This window comes from Orbicella franksi, chromosome 5, assembly GCF_964199315.1.
Source record: "Orbicella franksi chromosome 5, jaOrbFran1.1, whole genome shotgun sequence".
NCBI classification, from domain to species: domain Eukaryota; kingdom Metazoa; phylum Cnidaria; class Anthozoa; order Scleractinia; family Merulinidae; genus Orbicella; species Orbicella franksi.
Window position 1 is genome coordinate 16,215,054 of NC_138149.1, and position 15,142 is coordinate 16,230,195.

Genomic DNA, 15,142 nt, shown 5'->3' on the forward strand with positions numbered 1-15,142 from the left:
ACCCCAGTTTATCCCTCTCAAGTTATACTTGATGTGGTACCCAGTTCTTCCGTGAATGTTACTCGAGTGATGCATGGCCAGCCTAAGCCACTTTCTCAACGCTACCTGAGACGAAATGGCGGGAAAGTCCTTTTATACGTTTGCCTTGTGCTCGTTTGGCATTTCATTCCTCTGTGGTTCATTCGGTTTTCGTTTCGTTTTTTAATCGACGTCGTCCTTGGCGTTGCTGCTGTAGTTGCTTAAATTCTCTTTTTAAGCGATGACGTCATTCGTCATCGCTTCATAGGGGCGCCCTAAACCTTATGTGCAGTTTAGCTAGGGGGATTTATCCCTTCGAATCAAACGGGGAGCCGTTATTTTCATAAGTTGGGGGGGGGGGGGCGTTGCTTTCGTAATTTTACGGTATTCTGTTTGGAGCCCGGTGGACAGGATCGTAAGAAATTGTCCCATTGTAAGAGTGCTCAAATTCTCAACGGCCCACAGCGTACCATAAGAAGTTCTCTGGTGGTGGCTTTTGCGGCTAACAGCTAAAATTTTGGCGTTTTACGGCCAACGGTTAATTTATTTTCCTCACGGTTAACACACATCTTAAAAATCAATTAGGATTGTTTTGAACTGAGTTAAAAATTAATTTTCATTCTTTAAAGTAGTTTTAAAAAAATTATTTTGATTACTTTCAAACATATTTAATGTCTTAAGACAATTTCGGAATGGATAACGATATCACTATTATAAGAATTGTTGCGAATATCAAATCTCACGGCTTTTCTCCGTGCTACCGAATAACAAGACAAGACACAAAAATCTTAGCAAGAGATCTTGAAACTTTCATTTTCGTCACCTAACAACGGTTTTGAGGTCAACATTTTTTAACAGCCACAATTTTGACATTTTTACGTCTAACGGCTAAATTTTTGGCCCGTTTAACGGCTAACGGTTAACCCCATTGAGAATCTCTACCATAACGCTGGTCACTTGAGTATCACATTGCACTCATAAGACTCCACAGTATCATCAGTCTGGGTTGCCTGTTTTCATCACGCAGATCAACTGAAGGTTTTGTCGTGTGTCTGAAAGGAGAGCAATGGTACAAGATATCGAGGTGAGCCAGTTTTGACACTGATTTTGTACGTCACTACACACTGGCAATACAGTTTTTTCTAAATCGTTAAAAAGATAATATAGACAGCAGTATTGATATTACAATCAATATAAAAACTGTCGACCACCATGATATTACTGGCAGCTACCCGTCCCAGGTTCGAATAACTCAAATGCCCTGAGTAGAAGGCCTGCAGACGAGGAAGATAAGTCAGGCAGCATTTTACACCTGCTTTGATGAAAATGAGGCATAAAATATGGCGTGTTGCTGCCATTCAAACATAAACTTGTCTCACAGATGAAGTTATAAAACGTTGTTGGTAAGCTTAAGTAAGAAGTACAGGAAAAGGCCGATATGATCAGAGATGAATTAAACAGTAGTGTTGCATTCATATGATCACAAGAACAGGGTCATAATTAATAATGAATCTCAGATATAACTAGGATGGGGAGAATATATGTCGAGCAACAGGCTTCAGGCAGACTTGTTTGAAAGTGGAAATTGCAAGGAATCAAATTAACATATCCCACTTAGCTCGTTGCTATGTGCAAACAGACGCCACATAACTCGACAAGACTATTGTGACATTCGAATGTCACAAGACCAAATAAAAATGCAAAGAAATGTTCTCAAGAACAAAGTCTATGCTTAAATGAACTGTCCGCACGATTCAAGAGAATCTATACTAGCACAAGCGGGATAATAAGCTGAAGAATGCGAGAAAATGTGGCAAAGTTTAAAAGTGTTGGACTGTAGATAGTAAAGTTTTGAAATATATGCCACACAGTAACCATGTTGTTCAAATGATTCGTCATGATCCAGACATAAGAAAAACAAGATTGACGGTGGAAAGGTAATGGAATAGATTTGACACGCTATTTCGGCTAAGCATGCATGTGATTGATTTTATTTTATCATACCTTGATTTACATAATAAGGAGCTAAGTGAAATCCATCGAAAGAAGTAGAGATATAGAAGGCAAAAAAATAAACTTCGAACCCATTTTCAACTAGCGGGTTTTCCGAACAACTATTTTCTACGAGGGATACGGAACTTCGATAATCGTGTTCACTATGACAAAAATTCTTTGACAGGTTTAATGCGTTCTTGTTAAAAGTGAAATTTTTAATCCTCCATCGAAGTGTTCAAATGTTGCGAACTAACATGATGACTTTGGGAGCTTTTTAGCGTCCCCAAATTACAGGTTTTCGACAATACGAATAACTGAAGTAAACGTCACAAAAAAAGACATTTGCTGAGTAGCACTCAAAAGGGCGAGAAATGTAGGGGCTTTAGCGTCATAGTTTCCTGGGGTAAGAGGAACCTCGATGGAAGAATTCAACTTCTAACCCCTGATTATATTTCAAGTAACAAATTTGTTAACTATGAGTGAGATAAGACTGAACAGTTGCTACTAAGTTGTGTGGTACCACAGAGATAGGTCTTAGGTCCATAATGTTGATAACGTTTCGGAAGATTCTATTCTTTTATTATTCTTTTATCATTTCCGATGTCGTTTGAAGAAGACACAAATTTATTTTACAATCACAATGACCCTGAAACACTAAAGCGTGACTGCAGATCAGAAGATGTGCCAAATTGTTGGATTGACCTGCAGCTAATAAGCTCTCCCGCTTGAGGCGGACCTGTTTCGGCTAGGGCGTCTCCAAACCCAAGAGGACTCAGCGTCTGCGGTCTCTTGTAGCCGTTTGACACACCCTTCTTCGGCACTCTCGGAACTGGTCGACGTCAACCACAACCGCACGTCGGAAATGACAGCTAAACCAAAGCACCCGTGTTTTCCAAACCTTGGTCACAGAATACATTGTCCGTCGATATTATGTGTAGCAGCTGAGACATTCGACCGTCCATTTTCTACTATAGAGATCTTGTCGAGAATTGACGTTTAGTAAAAGAGCTGTAAAAGCCTGTTCTTGTCAAAAATCAGAGTTCACTGTGAGGTCCAAAGTATATGTCGATAATTGGACTTAGTTTAAATATGTTTGTTTGGGCTACATGCGAATAAAGGCGCGCTTACATTTCAAAAACATTATAAATTGTGGACTGGACAATCCGTGCAATTCGTTAAGAGGCATGAGGAAGCTTAACTTGCATCGCAGACGATAACAACATACCGGAGAAATCTCCGTCTGCGACGCAGGCTAGAGGGAACTTAGAGAAAGACAATCTTGCCCTGGACCACGGTCACCTGTGCCCTTGAAATGGGAATTAAAAAGGAAGTATCAGCGGCAGATTGGTATATTTTCCTAACTCACTTACATTTTTTACCCTTACTTGCAGGTTTCTGAGCCTGATGCTCAACCGAAAATCCAGAAGAAGGCAAGAGCCTTTGGTTTGTCTTACCTTATAGATGAGAACCCCCCGTGGTACATCTGCTTTTTGCTGGGTTTTCAGGTAATGGCGGTAGATGTGGTTAGTTTTTTCTTTGTATATAGTTTTCTTTAGGTGAAGCCAAGAAGAAAGATTTGTGTGCTAAAATTAGTAAAGTTCAACTGAGTGCCCGCTGACTTCCACCAAATTTTTACTGTCGGGAGAGTAGTATCCTGGATAGATTGGAATCAGTTGGTCAGTAGATTATGTGTATTTGTATGACGTAACCTAGAAAGTTATGGTCAAATAACATGACTCAATCAATCAATATCTTAATGGACCACTCTTCCCAATGGGGCTTTTCAGGGCCAACGGAACAAACAGTGAAACAAACTGTGAATCAACATAACATGATTATTAGACAAACCAGATGGTTATAAAACAAGCGTGGCCAAGGACAACCCGGAACGACACCAGCTGGTGATCAGAACGGGACTTAAACCCGCGAGATCCGAATTTCAAGTTCCACTTCCTAACCAATCGGCCACGCTGACTTCCTTGTCTACGCTGACGATGGAATTGAACAATGAATACTGCTGTGAACATTTAGGAAGTACAACTTGCTTGTCTTGGCTAACACCGCTTTCCTTATTTAGCATTACTTGACCATGTTAGGAGGAACCTTGGCTGTTCCATTTATTCTGAGTGGTCCTATGTGTTTTGCAAATAACACACTTGTCATCAGCGAAGTACTAAGCACCACTTTCTTCGTCTCTGGACTTATAACTTTCTTTCAGTGTACCTTTGGAGTCAGGTATTACAAATTCAGATAATCACCACTAACATCAAGGTCACTAAATTGATTTAGTTTGCTCACTTATCGTGCTGCTACGTTATCTACATATTAAAATAATAATGCATTGTTCTAATGTATGGCAATCCATTTTCAAATGTTATGCCCTGTTTCCTGAACCACCTTCGAGTGGTTGTGACATGGATTACTTGATCAACATTTAACAAATGTGTCGTCACAATGGGTTCATGCTGTGCAAAATTACTACTTATGAATTACCGTCGCTTGCATCTAAGCGTGAACACCTGACGCCGAAACATACTCTTATTGGGTGTCAAACTTGGCATGATTGGTCATGAAGCATTTGAAGTTTAGCAGACCGTAATGCGAACTTTCGTGCCCAAAGTTGTTAGAAAGATTGGACATTGAAGACTTCTTCAGAGAAATTGACCCGACCTGTGTCAATATGCATACGCCTTTCGCGAAGGTGGTTTTAACGTCGCGTCACTGTCTGCTAAACTTCAAATGTTTGATGACCAATCATGCTACGTTTGGCACCCTATTAGAGCATGTTACGGCGTCACGTGTTCACGCTTAGATGCAAGCGACGATAATGTAAGCCGTCTTAAAAGTCTCAGATCAGAATCAGAAAGGAGAGAACTGTTATTGATAACTCTGATAAGGATATTGGAGGGATAGTTATTTAATAAAGTGAAAGGCTGTAACGTTTTATGATTGCAGGCTTCCTATGGTTCAAGGAGGATCCTTTGCCTTTCTCACCCCGACATTTGCCATCATGTCTCTTCCCAAATGGACATGCCCCAAACCTGAAGGTCAGTCTTAGTAGTTTTCAAGGATAATTTATAATCTATCCTATAGCAAAAAGACCTGTTAATGGCCCATGATAGAAAATCTTCTAGACGAGTCAAAGAATAGTTTCGTAAGGTTATCGTTCGACAACCACAGGCGAACACAAAACAGTTATAGTCGCGCTTCCAGTGATTTTCTTTCGGCTGAAAAGCGCACATTGTCTGTAAAACGGGTAAGTTTATTTTCGCAAAAAATTGCGTATCGAAAGATATTGAAATACTTTTTTTATACTTATTAATCGTTATTATTCGGAAAAGGCTTGCCAATTCCTACAGGGAAAATTTTTAAACCATATCTTACGTCATATACTGGTTATCTCTTAAGAACAGTGATTAGGAAAAATCGCGCGTTTAAGGTTGACGTTGAGAATTCAGTTTCTTTGAATTTTGCATATCAATGCCCATATCAACGCTTCAATGAGCGACTAAACGAGTACTGAGAAAATGCGAAGTGAGCTTGCCAAAAAAACCTATTACCGAAGAGCAGGTTCTGTTTATACTGTGATAAATTCTAATTTTATATTTGTTTTAACTACGATGACGAGTTTCGCAACAGCTGTGTAACCTTTGACTCTTATGTATGATCTTTCATATATTCATTTGCACTTGTATTACTATCGTTTCGTTAGTAAATGGAAGCGGGTTTTTCTGTTAATGGAAACTCGGTATCAAACATTCATCACACTGATTCTTCAGGTTCTCGCGCGAAATGAATTTTTCTTTCACACCATTGCTCTTACGACTTAGAATGCTATTGTGAACAAATATTACACTTTGAATGTTTTCTCTTCCAAAGATAATAGTAACTCTACTGTAAGCTCTCTTATCAACAATGACGACATCTGGAAATCTCGCATGAGAGAGGTAAGGCCTATAAACTCACAAGGCAGTCTTGAAGTTGCTCTGAATTTGCTTCAAACAGCAATTATCCTAATCATACTTGAATTAATGCCTTGAGCCCCGAGGAAGGGAATGGGCTGGAATCATAATCACAGCCCATGTTATATCTTCATTTCACTGATATCAACAGCTTTGCAAACTGTAACAATGAGCCAATTCTTAAAGCGACAAAAATGCAAAGAATTTCCACGTGAAAGCAAAAAAAGGAAAACAACAACAGCAACCAAAAGGAAAATGCCGAGTAAAACGGCTTACTATGACATTTATTAATAAACAGATAAATGGATAGGGTTGAAATAATATCAATGTTTTGCGCAATTAATAAAAAGTAAGACGAAATAATGTAGGCAACATTTTCTCGCAACTTGTTTCACAGTTATGTTGCATCGCAACTCGAAAAGTGTTTTTGCTCCTATTACCACCCGCGTTACAAGTTGAGGCAATATGTAACACAAAGTTCATCTCACGTCTACTTCAAGAAGAACTAATCAATTCCCTTATTACTTTCAATTTCAGAATTTTCTTTTGTTCTCTTTTTAGATACAAGGCGCCATAATGGTCTCCTCCTTGTTTGAAATCGTGATCGGTTTCACTGGCCTCATTGGGTTTCTTCTTCGCTTCATTGGACCGTTGACCATTGCACCTACAATCACCCTAGTTGGAGTGGCACTCTTCCAATCGGCCGCAGACGAGGCTGGTAGGTTAACTGTTAAATGCCGCTTTTGTTAATTAGACTTTTGGTTCTAATGTCTAGTCAATTTAATTGATTGACTCATCTTTCATTTTTATAGGTACACACTGGGGAATTTCCATGACGTAAGTATTTTGTGCCCCTGCGACAATCCATCCTCTCTGGTACGATGAATGTGAATTAGAAAGAAGTAAAAACCTTATCTTTTCTCCCGTCCGTTTCCGTTCTCCTTGGCTTCAGTCTTTATCACGTACTTCTTGGTCATTCAATCCCTAGTGTACGCGTTCGCAGCTTTCAGCGGAACAGGAGTTCTACAGGGCTCATACTCCAGTTGTGCTGGGTGGAGTTGTTCTGTACATTATTAGAGAAGAATTAAGCATGCGCGCGTAAGTTCTCCTTTCCAATTTGTCTTCTCTATTTGTGCAATCTTTATCCTCTTCAGTAGGGTGCGGTTTTGCCTTTCTACTTCTCCGTTTTCCTGAAGCCAAAATGGAGTGACTAGTCTGTGTTCAATGCGTTCTTCTTAAAAAAATTTACAGAAATCTTCACTTATAAAGAGCGGTCCATTGTTAGTAGTGACAATAACAGGCAGTCCATAGGGAAGGAATATCTTCCTCAGAGTTGCAATGACCTTGTCAACAGTTGTAGACCTGAAGACTTCTAATTACATATAGCGACTGTAGTAGCCAACAACTACGAGGATATGGTTTCCTGACGACAGAGATGGTATCATAACGTCGCTGACGTGCGTTGCCATGGACCTGAGGGCAATTCAGTCCACTTGAGAGATTCTGGTGGCTTAGGCATACTGACCACCTGGCCGGGAAGACAGGTCTTACAAAACATTTCCAAATCCTTGTCACACCCCGACCAGCTTACTTTGGTACGAAGTCAGCTCTTCATGGACACTATTCTTGGATGACCCTCGTGATCAAGATGCAGGAGTTGATCACGTAAACTAGAAGGAATAATGATCCGTGTTCCCCTCAGCACTAATTTTCCTATAACGGAAAGTTCAGCAGGTATCGCTTGTTCTCATCTCCCATCAACAATGGCAAACGCACGCTCCCTATCCAGACTATCCCCAAAGTTAATCTCATTTACTGATCGATTGATAGTTTGGTTGCTATCGCCTGGGTGTCTTCTCATTGGGCCTTTAGCTTTTTCAGTTTTACAGTACTAAGCAAAATGACCTACCTTGTGACATTTTTGGCATTCTTTGTTTCTGGTGGAACATCGCTTGTCATCCTGAGTGTGTTCAGTTGTATCACATCTGTAGCATCTCTTCTCTTTAGGTTTCTCTTGGACGGACTTTGATACTTCCTTTTCTCATTCAGTGTAGCAAGTTAGTTATATCATCTTGAAGTCAAATATCAGTTGATATTTGATAAAAATCTAGATAGAATTGACCTGCCTTGTCAAATTTGTTAACCTTAATTTATCGTTTTATGTGTGTTTCAGGAGTACCGTGTTAGTAACCCTGTTTTCACAGTACCTTACCAATGTCAAGATTCCAGTGCCCGGATATAGCAAAGAACAGGGAGGTTTCTATGTTGGTCGCTTCCCGTTGTTCAGATTATTTCCGGTGAGAACAGGTGGACATTCTTTTTACATTTCTTTCAGAAGTCTTTCCATACCTTATCACTTGTCTCGTGGTTTGCCACACAGGTTATTCTAGCAATAGCAGTATCGTGGGTAATTTGTGCCATCATCACTGCAGCGGGAGGCTTTCCTTCTGATCCCAGCATTCCTCAGTACATGGCGAGAACTGACGCCAGGGCTGCTGTGGTGAAAGAAGCCAAATGGTTCAGAGTTCCATATCCAGGTAAGTTAAAGTAATGAGCGAGCGTAAATAACTATTTCTGTACTCTCTGTCGCTAGTGTTGTCAACTCCCATTGTACTTTGGTATTTTTCCAGGTCAGTGGGGAATGCCTACTGTCAGTGTTGCAGGGGTGTTTGGGATGCTTGCTGGAGTGTTGGCCTCCATTATAGATTCTGTGGGAGATTACTATGCCTGCGCGAGAATATCAGGAGCGCAACCACCGCCAAAACACGCTATCAACCGTGGAATTGGAATAGAAGGTATTGGATGCCTCTTCGCAGGGGCTTTTGGGAGTGGAAGTGGTACAGCCACGTACAGTCAAAATATTGGGGCCATCGGGATTACTAAGGTAAACGCTATCAACATACTATTTGTATTCGACCAAACAAAAGAAAGTATCAATCACCATTCCCGGCGTTGTCATTTGATGTTTATCCCGGGTCATCCCATCGCCAAACTTGGAATTGGTTAGCAAGAAAGCAAATTAGATTTCATCCAAACGAACGGCAAATTAAACGTCTTTGAACCGACTTGTGAGTGACTCAATGCTTGGTGTCATTTCATCGTCTTATTCCATTGGTCAAGTCAACGGCTACTAAACGTCTCAAAACAGTTCTCAATGACAGCCCCAATAAACACCATTTTTCATCCTAAGTAGGTCATACTGCTCCCAACCCGGGCGAAATTCGTTTAGCTTTAAGGATGACTCTCTAGTCTCCAATCCCAAGAAGATCATGTGCGGTGTTTTAAAAAAAATCGTGGAGTATTAGCTTAGTCCGGGTACCGAAGTATCGATATATTAGGAACAAACACAGCCTGAAAACGCGGGAAGGAAGAGCAAACCATCCTAAGCAAATGTGCTCAAATTAAACTGACATCGTGAGCTTTCGGCTTTTAGTCAAAGGCCTTTTTTTTCCTGGAAAGCAAACCATTACCGATTAAATGTTAAATTCCTAAGAAATCCTAAATAAAACCGTTTCTAAGGACTTGCCAAACGCAACTGCTGAAAGCACCCTGCTCAGTTCCATAGTCCATAGTTCCTAAGGTAGATACAAAACAAAGGCAGTGGAGCACCCAAAGAAAACGCAAAGCAGCAAGTCCTAACGACAGTTCAGCAAGTACGTCCATGCATCTACCGGTGAACCAAAGCACCCTTCAGTTTTTATGAGATAGGAGAGCAATGGAGGGGCTAAGAGATTGGGGGGTGGGGGAGGGACATGCCAAACATTATTGCTTCAAAAATGGGTGCGGCCATGCGAAGGGAGCGGCGTTGATAGCGTTTCTGAGGTTATGAAAATGTACATGTTCCGTGGAGCATGCCCCTCCGACCTCTATACCGAACAACATCATCTCAACTCATCCAACAATTTGGTCGCACGGCAGATACCGACCTAACGCCCATCAAGAAACAGTTCATCAGTGCAGTTAAACCAACCTAAATTGAAGGCTTTTTTTGGTTTGTTAGGTTGGCAGTCTTCGCGTCGTCCAGTTTGGAGCTCTTGCAATGATGGTTGTCGGTGTTGTCGGTAAAATTTGCGCGGTATTCGTCAGCATCCCACAGTCTATTGTTGGCGGAGTTTTAATGGTCATGTTTGGAATGATCGCCGCTGTTGGAATCTCTAATATCCAGTTTGCTGACATGAATTCCTCCAGAAACTTGTTCATCGTTGGATTTTCCATTGTGTTTGGATTAGCTCTACCATATTACATGAAGACTCACCCGAACGCGATTGACACAGGTATGATTTACAATGCTAAGTGTTGATGGCTATTGAATCACTACAGTGCAGCAACGCCAACAACTACCTGAAACTTAAAAAGGAGTTATCCACAACCTCAACAATACTGACGAGTACACTTTGACTTCACAAGAGCTCTAAGGCTGTCTGAATAGACGGTTCGAAAATGTCAATTGACCATTCGCTGTTTACAAACTCATAGACCCGAACTTTAAAATAGTCTTACTTAACAGTCAATAACATTGCTCAAGAATGAGCCGTCAATCCAGGGAACCAGACTTAACACTGTCAACTGAAAAGCTACTGTTTCCTAAACTAGTTGACTTTATCAAGGAAGTTAAAAACTTGTATATAATCCTTTTCAGAACTACTGTAACGCGCACTCACTCGCTTCAAGACGCTTGACCGATACTCGTGGGTTCGATTTCTTTCCCTTTTTTACAACTGGCCGACTTTTGCAGTAAATTTTTAGAAATATTACTGAACTATTTTAGACAAAACTTTAAATCTAAAGCAACCTGTAAGTATAAGAAGAACAACTTGAAAAAATGTGGGATTTCACAAAATGTAGGTCCATGGCGAGATGTCAAAACATGGCAAGATAAGGTCACTTTAGAACGTCTCCATAGTAATCACTCCACGCTTAGTGAAATTCTTTAATTCTCTTTAATTATGGAGGCGCGGTGGCCTCATGGCTAGTGCACTCGACTCCCAATTGAGCGGTCCGGGTTCGAGTCCTGGCCGGGGACATTGTGTTGTATACTTAGGCAAGACACTATACTCTCACAGTGCCTCTCTCCACCCAGGTGTATAATTGGGTCCGGCGAATTTAATGCTGATGGTAACCCTGCGATTGACTAGCATCCCATCCAGAGGAGATTAGAATTACTCCTCGTCGTTTCATGCTCAGACAGAATGTGGAGATAGGCGTCAGCCCGGTTGGCCGCTTGGCTCAAATGCAGACTTTACCTCTACCGTTGTTTGCAATAATTTTAGTGACCGTGTTCAGAAAAATATTTCAGAGAAGCTTTCAATTACGTTTCTGTACGTGTGAGTCTACTATCAGAAATTAACAGCAGAATATTTTATTATGTAGGTATTTTGGAAATCGATCAGATACTGACGGTCCTGTTCAAAACAAGCATGGCCGTGGGTTGTATTGTTGCACTAATTCTTGACAACACCATTCCTGGCACCAACGAAGAACGCGGACTCAAGACTTGGAGGAAACATCTATCAGATGAGAGCGATGAACAGTTTCAAACAGCTTCTATTAAGGTCTATAATCTGCCGTTTGGTCTCAATCGCATCGGTAACTACAAAGTGGCCAAGTATTTGCCCTTCTTGCCGTACAACGACGAAGATCGCTCGCCAACAGCTAATGAGGAACTGAAGGACGTTGATTCTAAACTGTAAAATAGCAGTTTTACGGTCTACATGACTGGATTTTTTTCTGGTTAATACCTAGATAGAGTATTCAGAAGGTCTCATTCGGGTTAACCGTTAGTGGTAAAACGGGCCAAAACTTTAGCCCTTAAGCGTGAAAATTGGGAAATTTTAAAAGTTAGCTGTTAAAAAAATACAAAGAGTACAAAAAAATTAGCCACGAAAGTAAAAGTCTCAAGATCTCTTTTCTGTGTCTTGTCTTGTCTTGTCTAGAGGGTCTCAATGGGATTTAACCGTCAGCCGTAAAAGGGCCAAAAATTTAACCGTTAGGCATAGTGGGGTTTAACCGTTAGGCGTAAAAGTGCCAAAATTTTAACTATTAGGCGTAAAAAAGCTTAAAATTTAACCATTAGCCGTAAAACAAATAGAAAACCGTTAACTGTTAGAAAAATTATTAGCACAAATTAAAGGTCTCAAATGTCTTGTGAAGAACTCCGTTTACGTATCGTTTGTAAAACTAATTCGGCTAATTACTGTCATTTCACTACGTCGGAAATGGCGGATGTGTCTTTGAAATGGTCGTGCCACGCAATTTGACAGTCGCCTTGACGTTTTGACAGCTCTCGCTATTTTCCGACCTTATTGTTCAGTCTCTCTTTATAAGTGGCGGCTAGCTATGGCTATAGTGAAGGCAGTTGTTGGTATCTGTCGCGCAAGAGAGGGGAAGCCCATAGAAAGATACAAAACAAGGACTCAAATCAGTGAAGGTCACAAACATATTTTTCTTTCAGAAGTATTTTGATTGGCTTTATTGGCCTGAATGACCAGGCCAAGAAATTTGGTTTGGTTTGACCTGAAACTTTATCGGTTGGCAAAGCGGAAAATTATGCCATATCGACTCAACAACAACTGGAAGATAAAACAAATTCAGAGGACAGTGGTGATGAGTTAGCTTTTGAATCAAATTGAATCGGTAGAACTGGTCACTAGTAGAGCGATGAAAACAAGGCCAGGAGGGCAGGTCAAGGCGTGGACACGTTTTGATGTTTAAGAAAGAGGGCGTAAAACGATAAGTCTCATCAAAAATGTAAAAAGAAGCATTATAATAATTACTTTTAAAGAACAACATGTTTATAACGCCCAACCACATACAGGCAAATATAATTCCTTGTTTTATTTCTTAGAAATCAAAAGTTCCAAATTTCTACAACTCGCAGTAGAGGACTGATATTTGCTGACCAGATAAATTTCATTTTTTGTCAACCGAGAATGTTCCCTATACTTTCATGATTTTGCCATACTCCACACCAATGGAAATCAACTATTATATCTCCACTGTTAATTATTATATTATAATTAAAACAATAGTAATTAATTGTTAAAATTTCAGTTAACCATAACGAGAAAAAATTAACCTTTAGCCGTAAAAGGGCCAAAAAGTTAACCGTTAGGCGTAAAAATGCTTAAAATTTAACCGTTAGCCATAAGAGCCACACCCCATTGAGATCCTCCTAACAGTCTACAATGCTTATAATAATACCTTTTCCCTGCACGGGATTGTCGAGAATCTTTAAAAAAATGATTTAAAGTGATCGAAACATTGAAAGTCAATTTTTAACTTTTAAAGCAATGGAATTTTTGGGTTTCAACCACGTGACCAATAGCTTAGCAACGGTTACTATCCGCCATCCTGGAGTCCCTCAAGCGTAAACAAACCGTATCCAAAGAAGAGTTCATGTGAGAAAGAAGGGATGGTTTTATGCGCTGTTGTTGGCTGTTCGAGCAAAAGTGGACATCATAAAGGCTTAGGGTTTTTTCGTATACCTAAGATTGTTACAAATCACGGGGAAGAACAGGAGGAACTCACTACTAGGAGGAGAAACGAGTGGATTTCTGCGGTGAGTCGGGGCGACGCTACAAACAAGACAGTGCTAGAGAGTGAACGAGTTTGTAGCAGACACTTCGCTCTGAAACTACCGGAACAGAGCGACTTTGGTCGATAAATTGGTCAGCAAAAGGATCAAGTAAATTTAAAGCTACTGCTTTAATTTTGCACTGGTTGAGTTTGGCATAGAGCTGATCCATTTCCTCTTTCGAAGGCGCCGATGCGCGCTGCATGCGCTGAGACGCCGGCTGGTGCAGTCCCAGAACTAGAAGCTGCTGCATGGTTCGAGGCTTGCGGCTGTTGTAGATCCTCAATTTTCAGGTCGAGCTTTTCTTTGAGCTTGTTAGCCGATGAAAAATCGATGTCCTTAGCCCTCGCATCCGGCACTTCATTGACATATGTCGGCAAAATCCATGAGCATTTTACCTGTGTGCAAGCGAGCTTGCCATGAATTCGTGTAGTTGTCTCTAAATAAAATAAAACACTCGCGATATGTGAGCATGACTCAGCCAGTCCAGCTTTTCATCCCAAGTAATGGGCTGACAAAATAGTCCCATCGATTTCGGAAATGACCCAAATGTTCACTAAAGGATCATTCATACGCTGTGAATGTCGAACACTTGCTCTCATGACATACTCGCCGGGGATTACTTTGCCTACAACAGAGGTTACAAACTGTACAAATCCCGACCATATTTGATTAAACGCCTCCAGACTCTTGAACGCCTTGAACGGCTTGTTGGTGTAGAGGCTGGTCTCAAGAACGAGGTAACTCAACAAGTCCGAGACTTCCACAGGAGGCAAGCATTCTGGACTGAACTGCTCGGCTGTTATGCTTGCGGGGTCAACCCCGATGACCGAGATCATTTGCGAATATCTTTCCTTTACTCGACTCTCTAAGCATTTGGCATACTCAGAAAGCACTGGGATACCTTTAGATGAATGCCCGGTACTTTTATCGCTTTTTTTTTTTCTTTCTGGATATTCATGTAGTTGGCGAAATAATAGAGCGATAATAGAGAAGCTTCACTGTAGAAATGGACTATTATTAGCATAAATTTGACACCCGAGGGACACCTACATGGCGGACACTGATTTGAGCCAGATTAGCGACATTAATAAACGACGTTTCGACATCGTCGGATGTCATTGTCAAGTAAGTCAAGTAAGAGGAGGACATGGGGGGGGTTCTGAACACCGCAACACCACAAAAAAAATTAACGAACACCGCATCACCGCAAGAAAAGTCAACGAAACATCGTCACTAGGCTCGATTTCCGCCGCTCTCTCGGGTCTGCGAGCGCGGGCTCATTTCCCGAAACAGCGGCTGGTAACCGCGCCTACACCGTCACCGCAACACATATTTTTAGCGTCATGATTCGTTCATCTACACTTGAAATAATACTTTTATACCTCAACAATTTTCCTCAAAATAAACACATCACAACGCTTTTCATTGCGCATATGTCGATACTACTGATGCCTGTAAATCAGTTTTCTTGCTCCTGTGAAGAAACGTTGCGCGAAGCTAGGAAGCGGAGAGGAGCCTCGAGAGATGGCCTTTACCCCAGACATGATCCCTCTCTTCTTTTACTTCGCTCACTTTTCTCGGTGTATAAACC

General features: G+C 41.0%; 1 protein-coding gene and 1 pseudogene across 1 annotated transcript; one reads left to right on the top strand and one right to left on the bottom strand.

Moving 5' to 3' along the window:
* The first annotated feature begins 827 nt into the window (after positions 1 to 827).
* Positions 828 to 11,897, top strand: LOC145487022 (solute carrier family 23 member 2-like). The gene is made up of 12 exons (XM_081465728.1): positions 828 to 1,102; positions 3,405 to 3,518; positions 4,091 to 4,248; positions 4,969 to 5,060; positions 5,893 to 5,960; positions 6,537 to 6,693; positions 6,788 to 6,812; positions 8,149 to 8,272; positions 8,356 to 8,512; positions 8,606 to 8,859; positions 9,976 to 10,249; positions 11,346 to 11,897. The coding sequence occupies exons 1-12, from the start codon at positions 1,085 to 1,087 to the stop codon at positions 11,663 to 11,665; spliced, it is 1,761 nt and encodes a 586-aa protein (XP_081321854.1). The 5' UTR covers positions 828 to 1,084; the 3' UTR covers positions 11,666 to 11,897.
* Positions 11,898 to 13,679: 1,782 nt separating this feature from the next.
* LOC145487818 (uncharacterized) lies at positions 13,680 to 14,670 on the bottom strand (annotated as a pseudogene).
* Positions 14,671 to 15,142: the final 472 nt, after the last annotated feature.

What these genes read in the sequence shown, in the direction of transcription:
- LOC145487022 (XM_081465728.1), top strand. An exon ending in CACTGGGGAATTTCCATGAC is followed by an intron (nt 6,813 to 8,148) that starts GTAAGTATTTTG and finishes TGTGTGTTTCAG; the next exon opens with GAGTACCGTGTTAGTAACCC. An exon ending in GTTCAGAGTTCCATATCCAG is followed by an intron (nt 8,513 to 8,605) that starts GTAAGTTAAAGT and finishes GTATTTTTCCAG; the next exon opens with GTCAGTGGGGAATGCCTACT.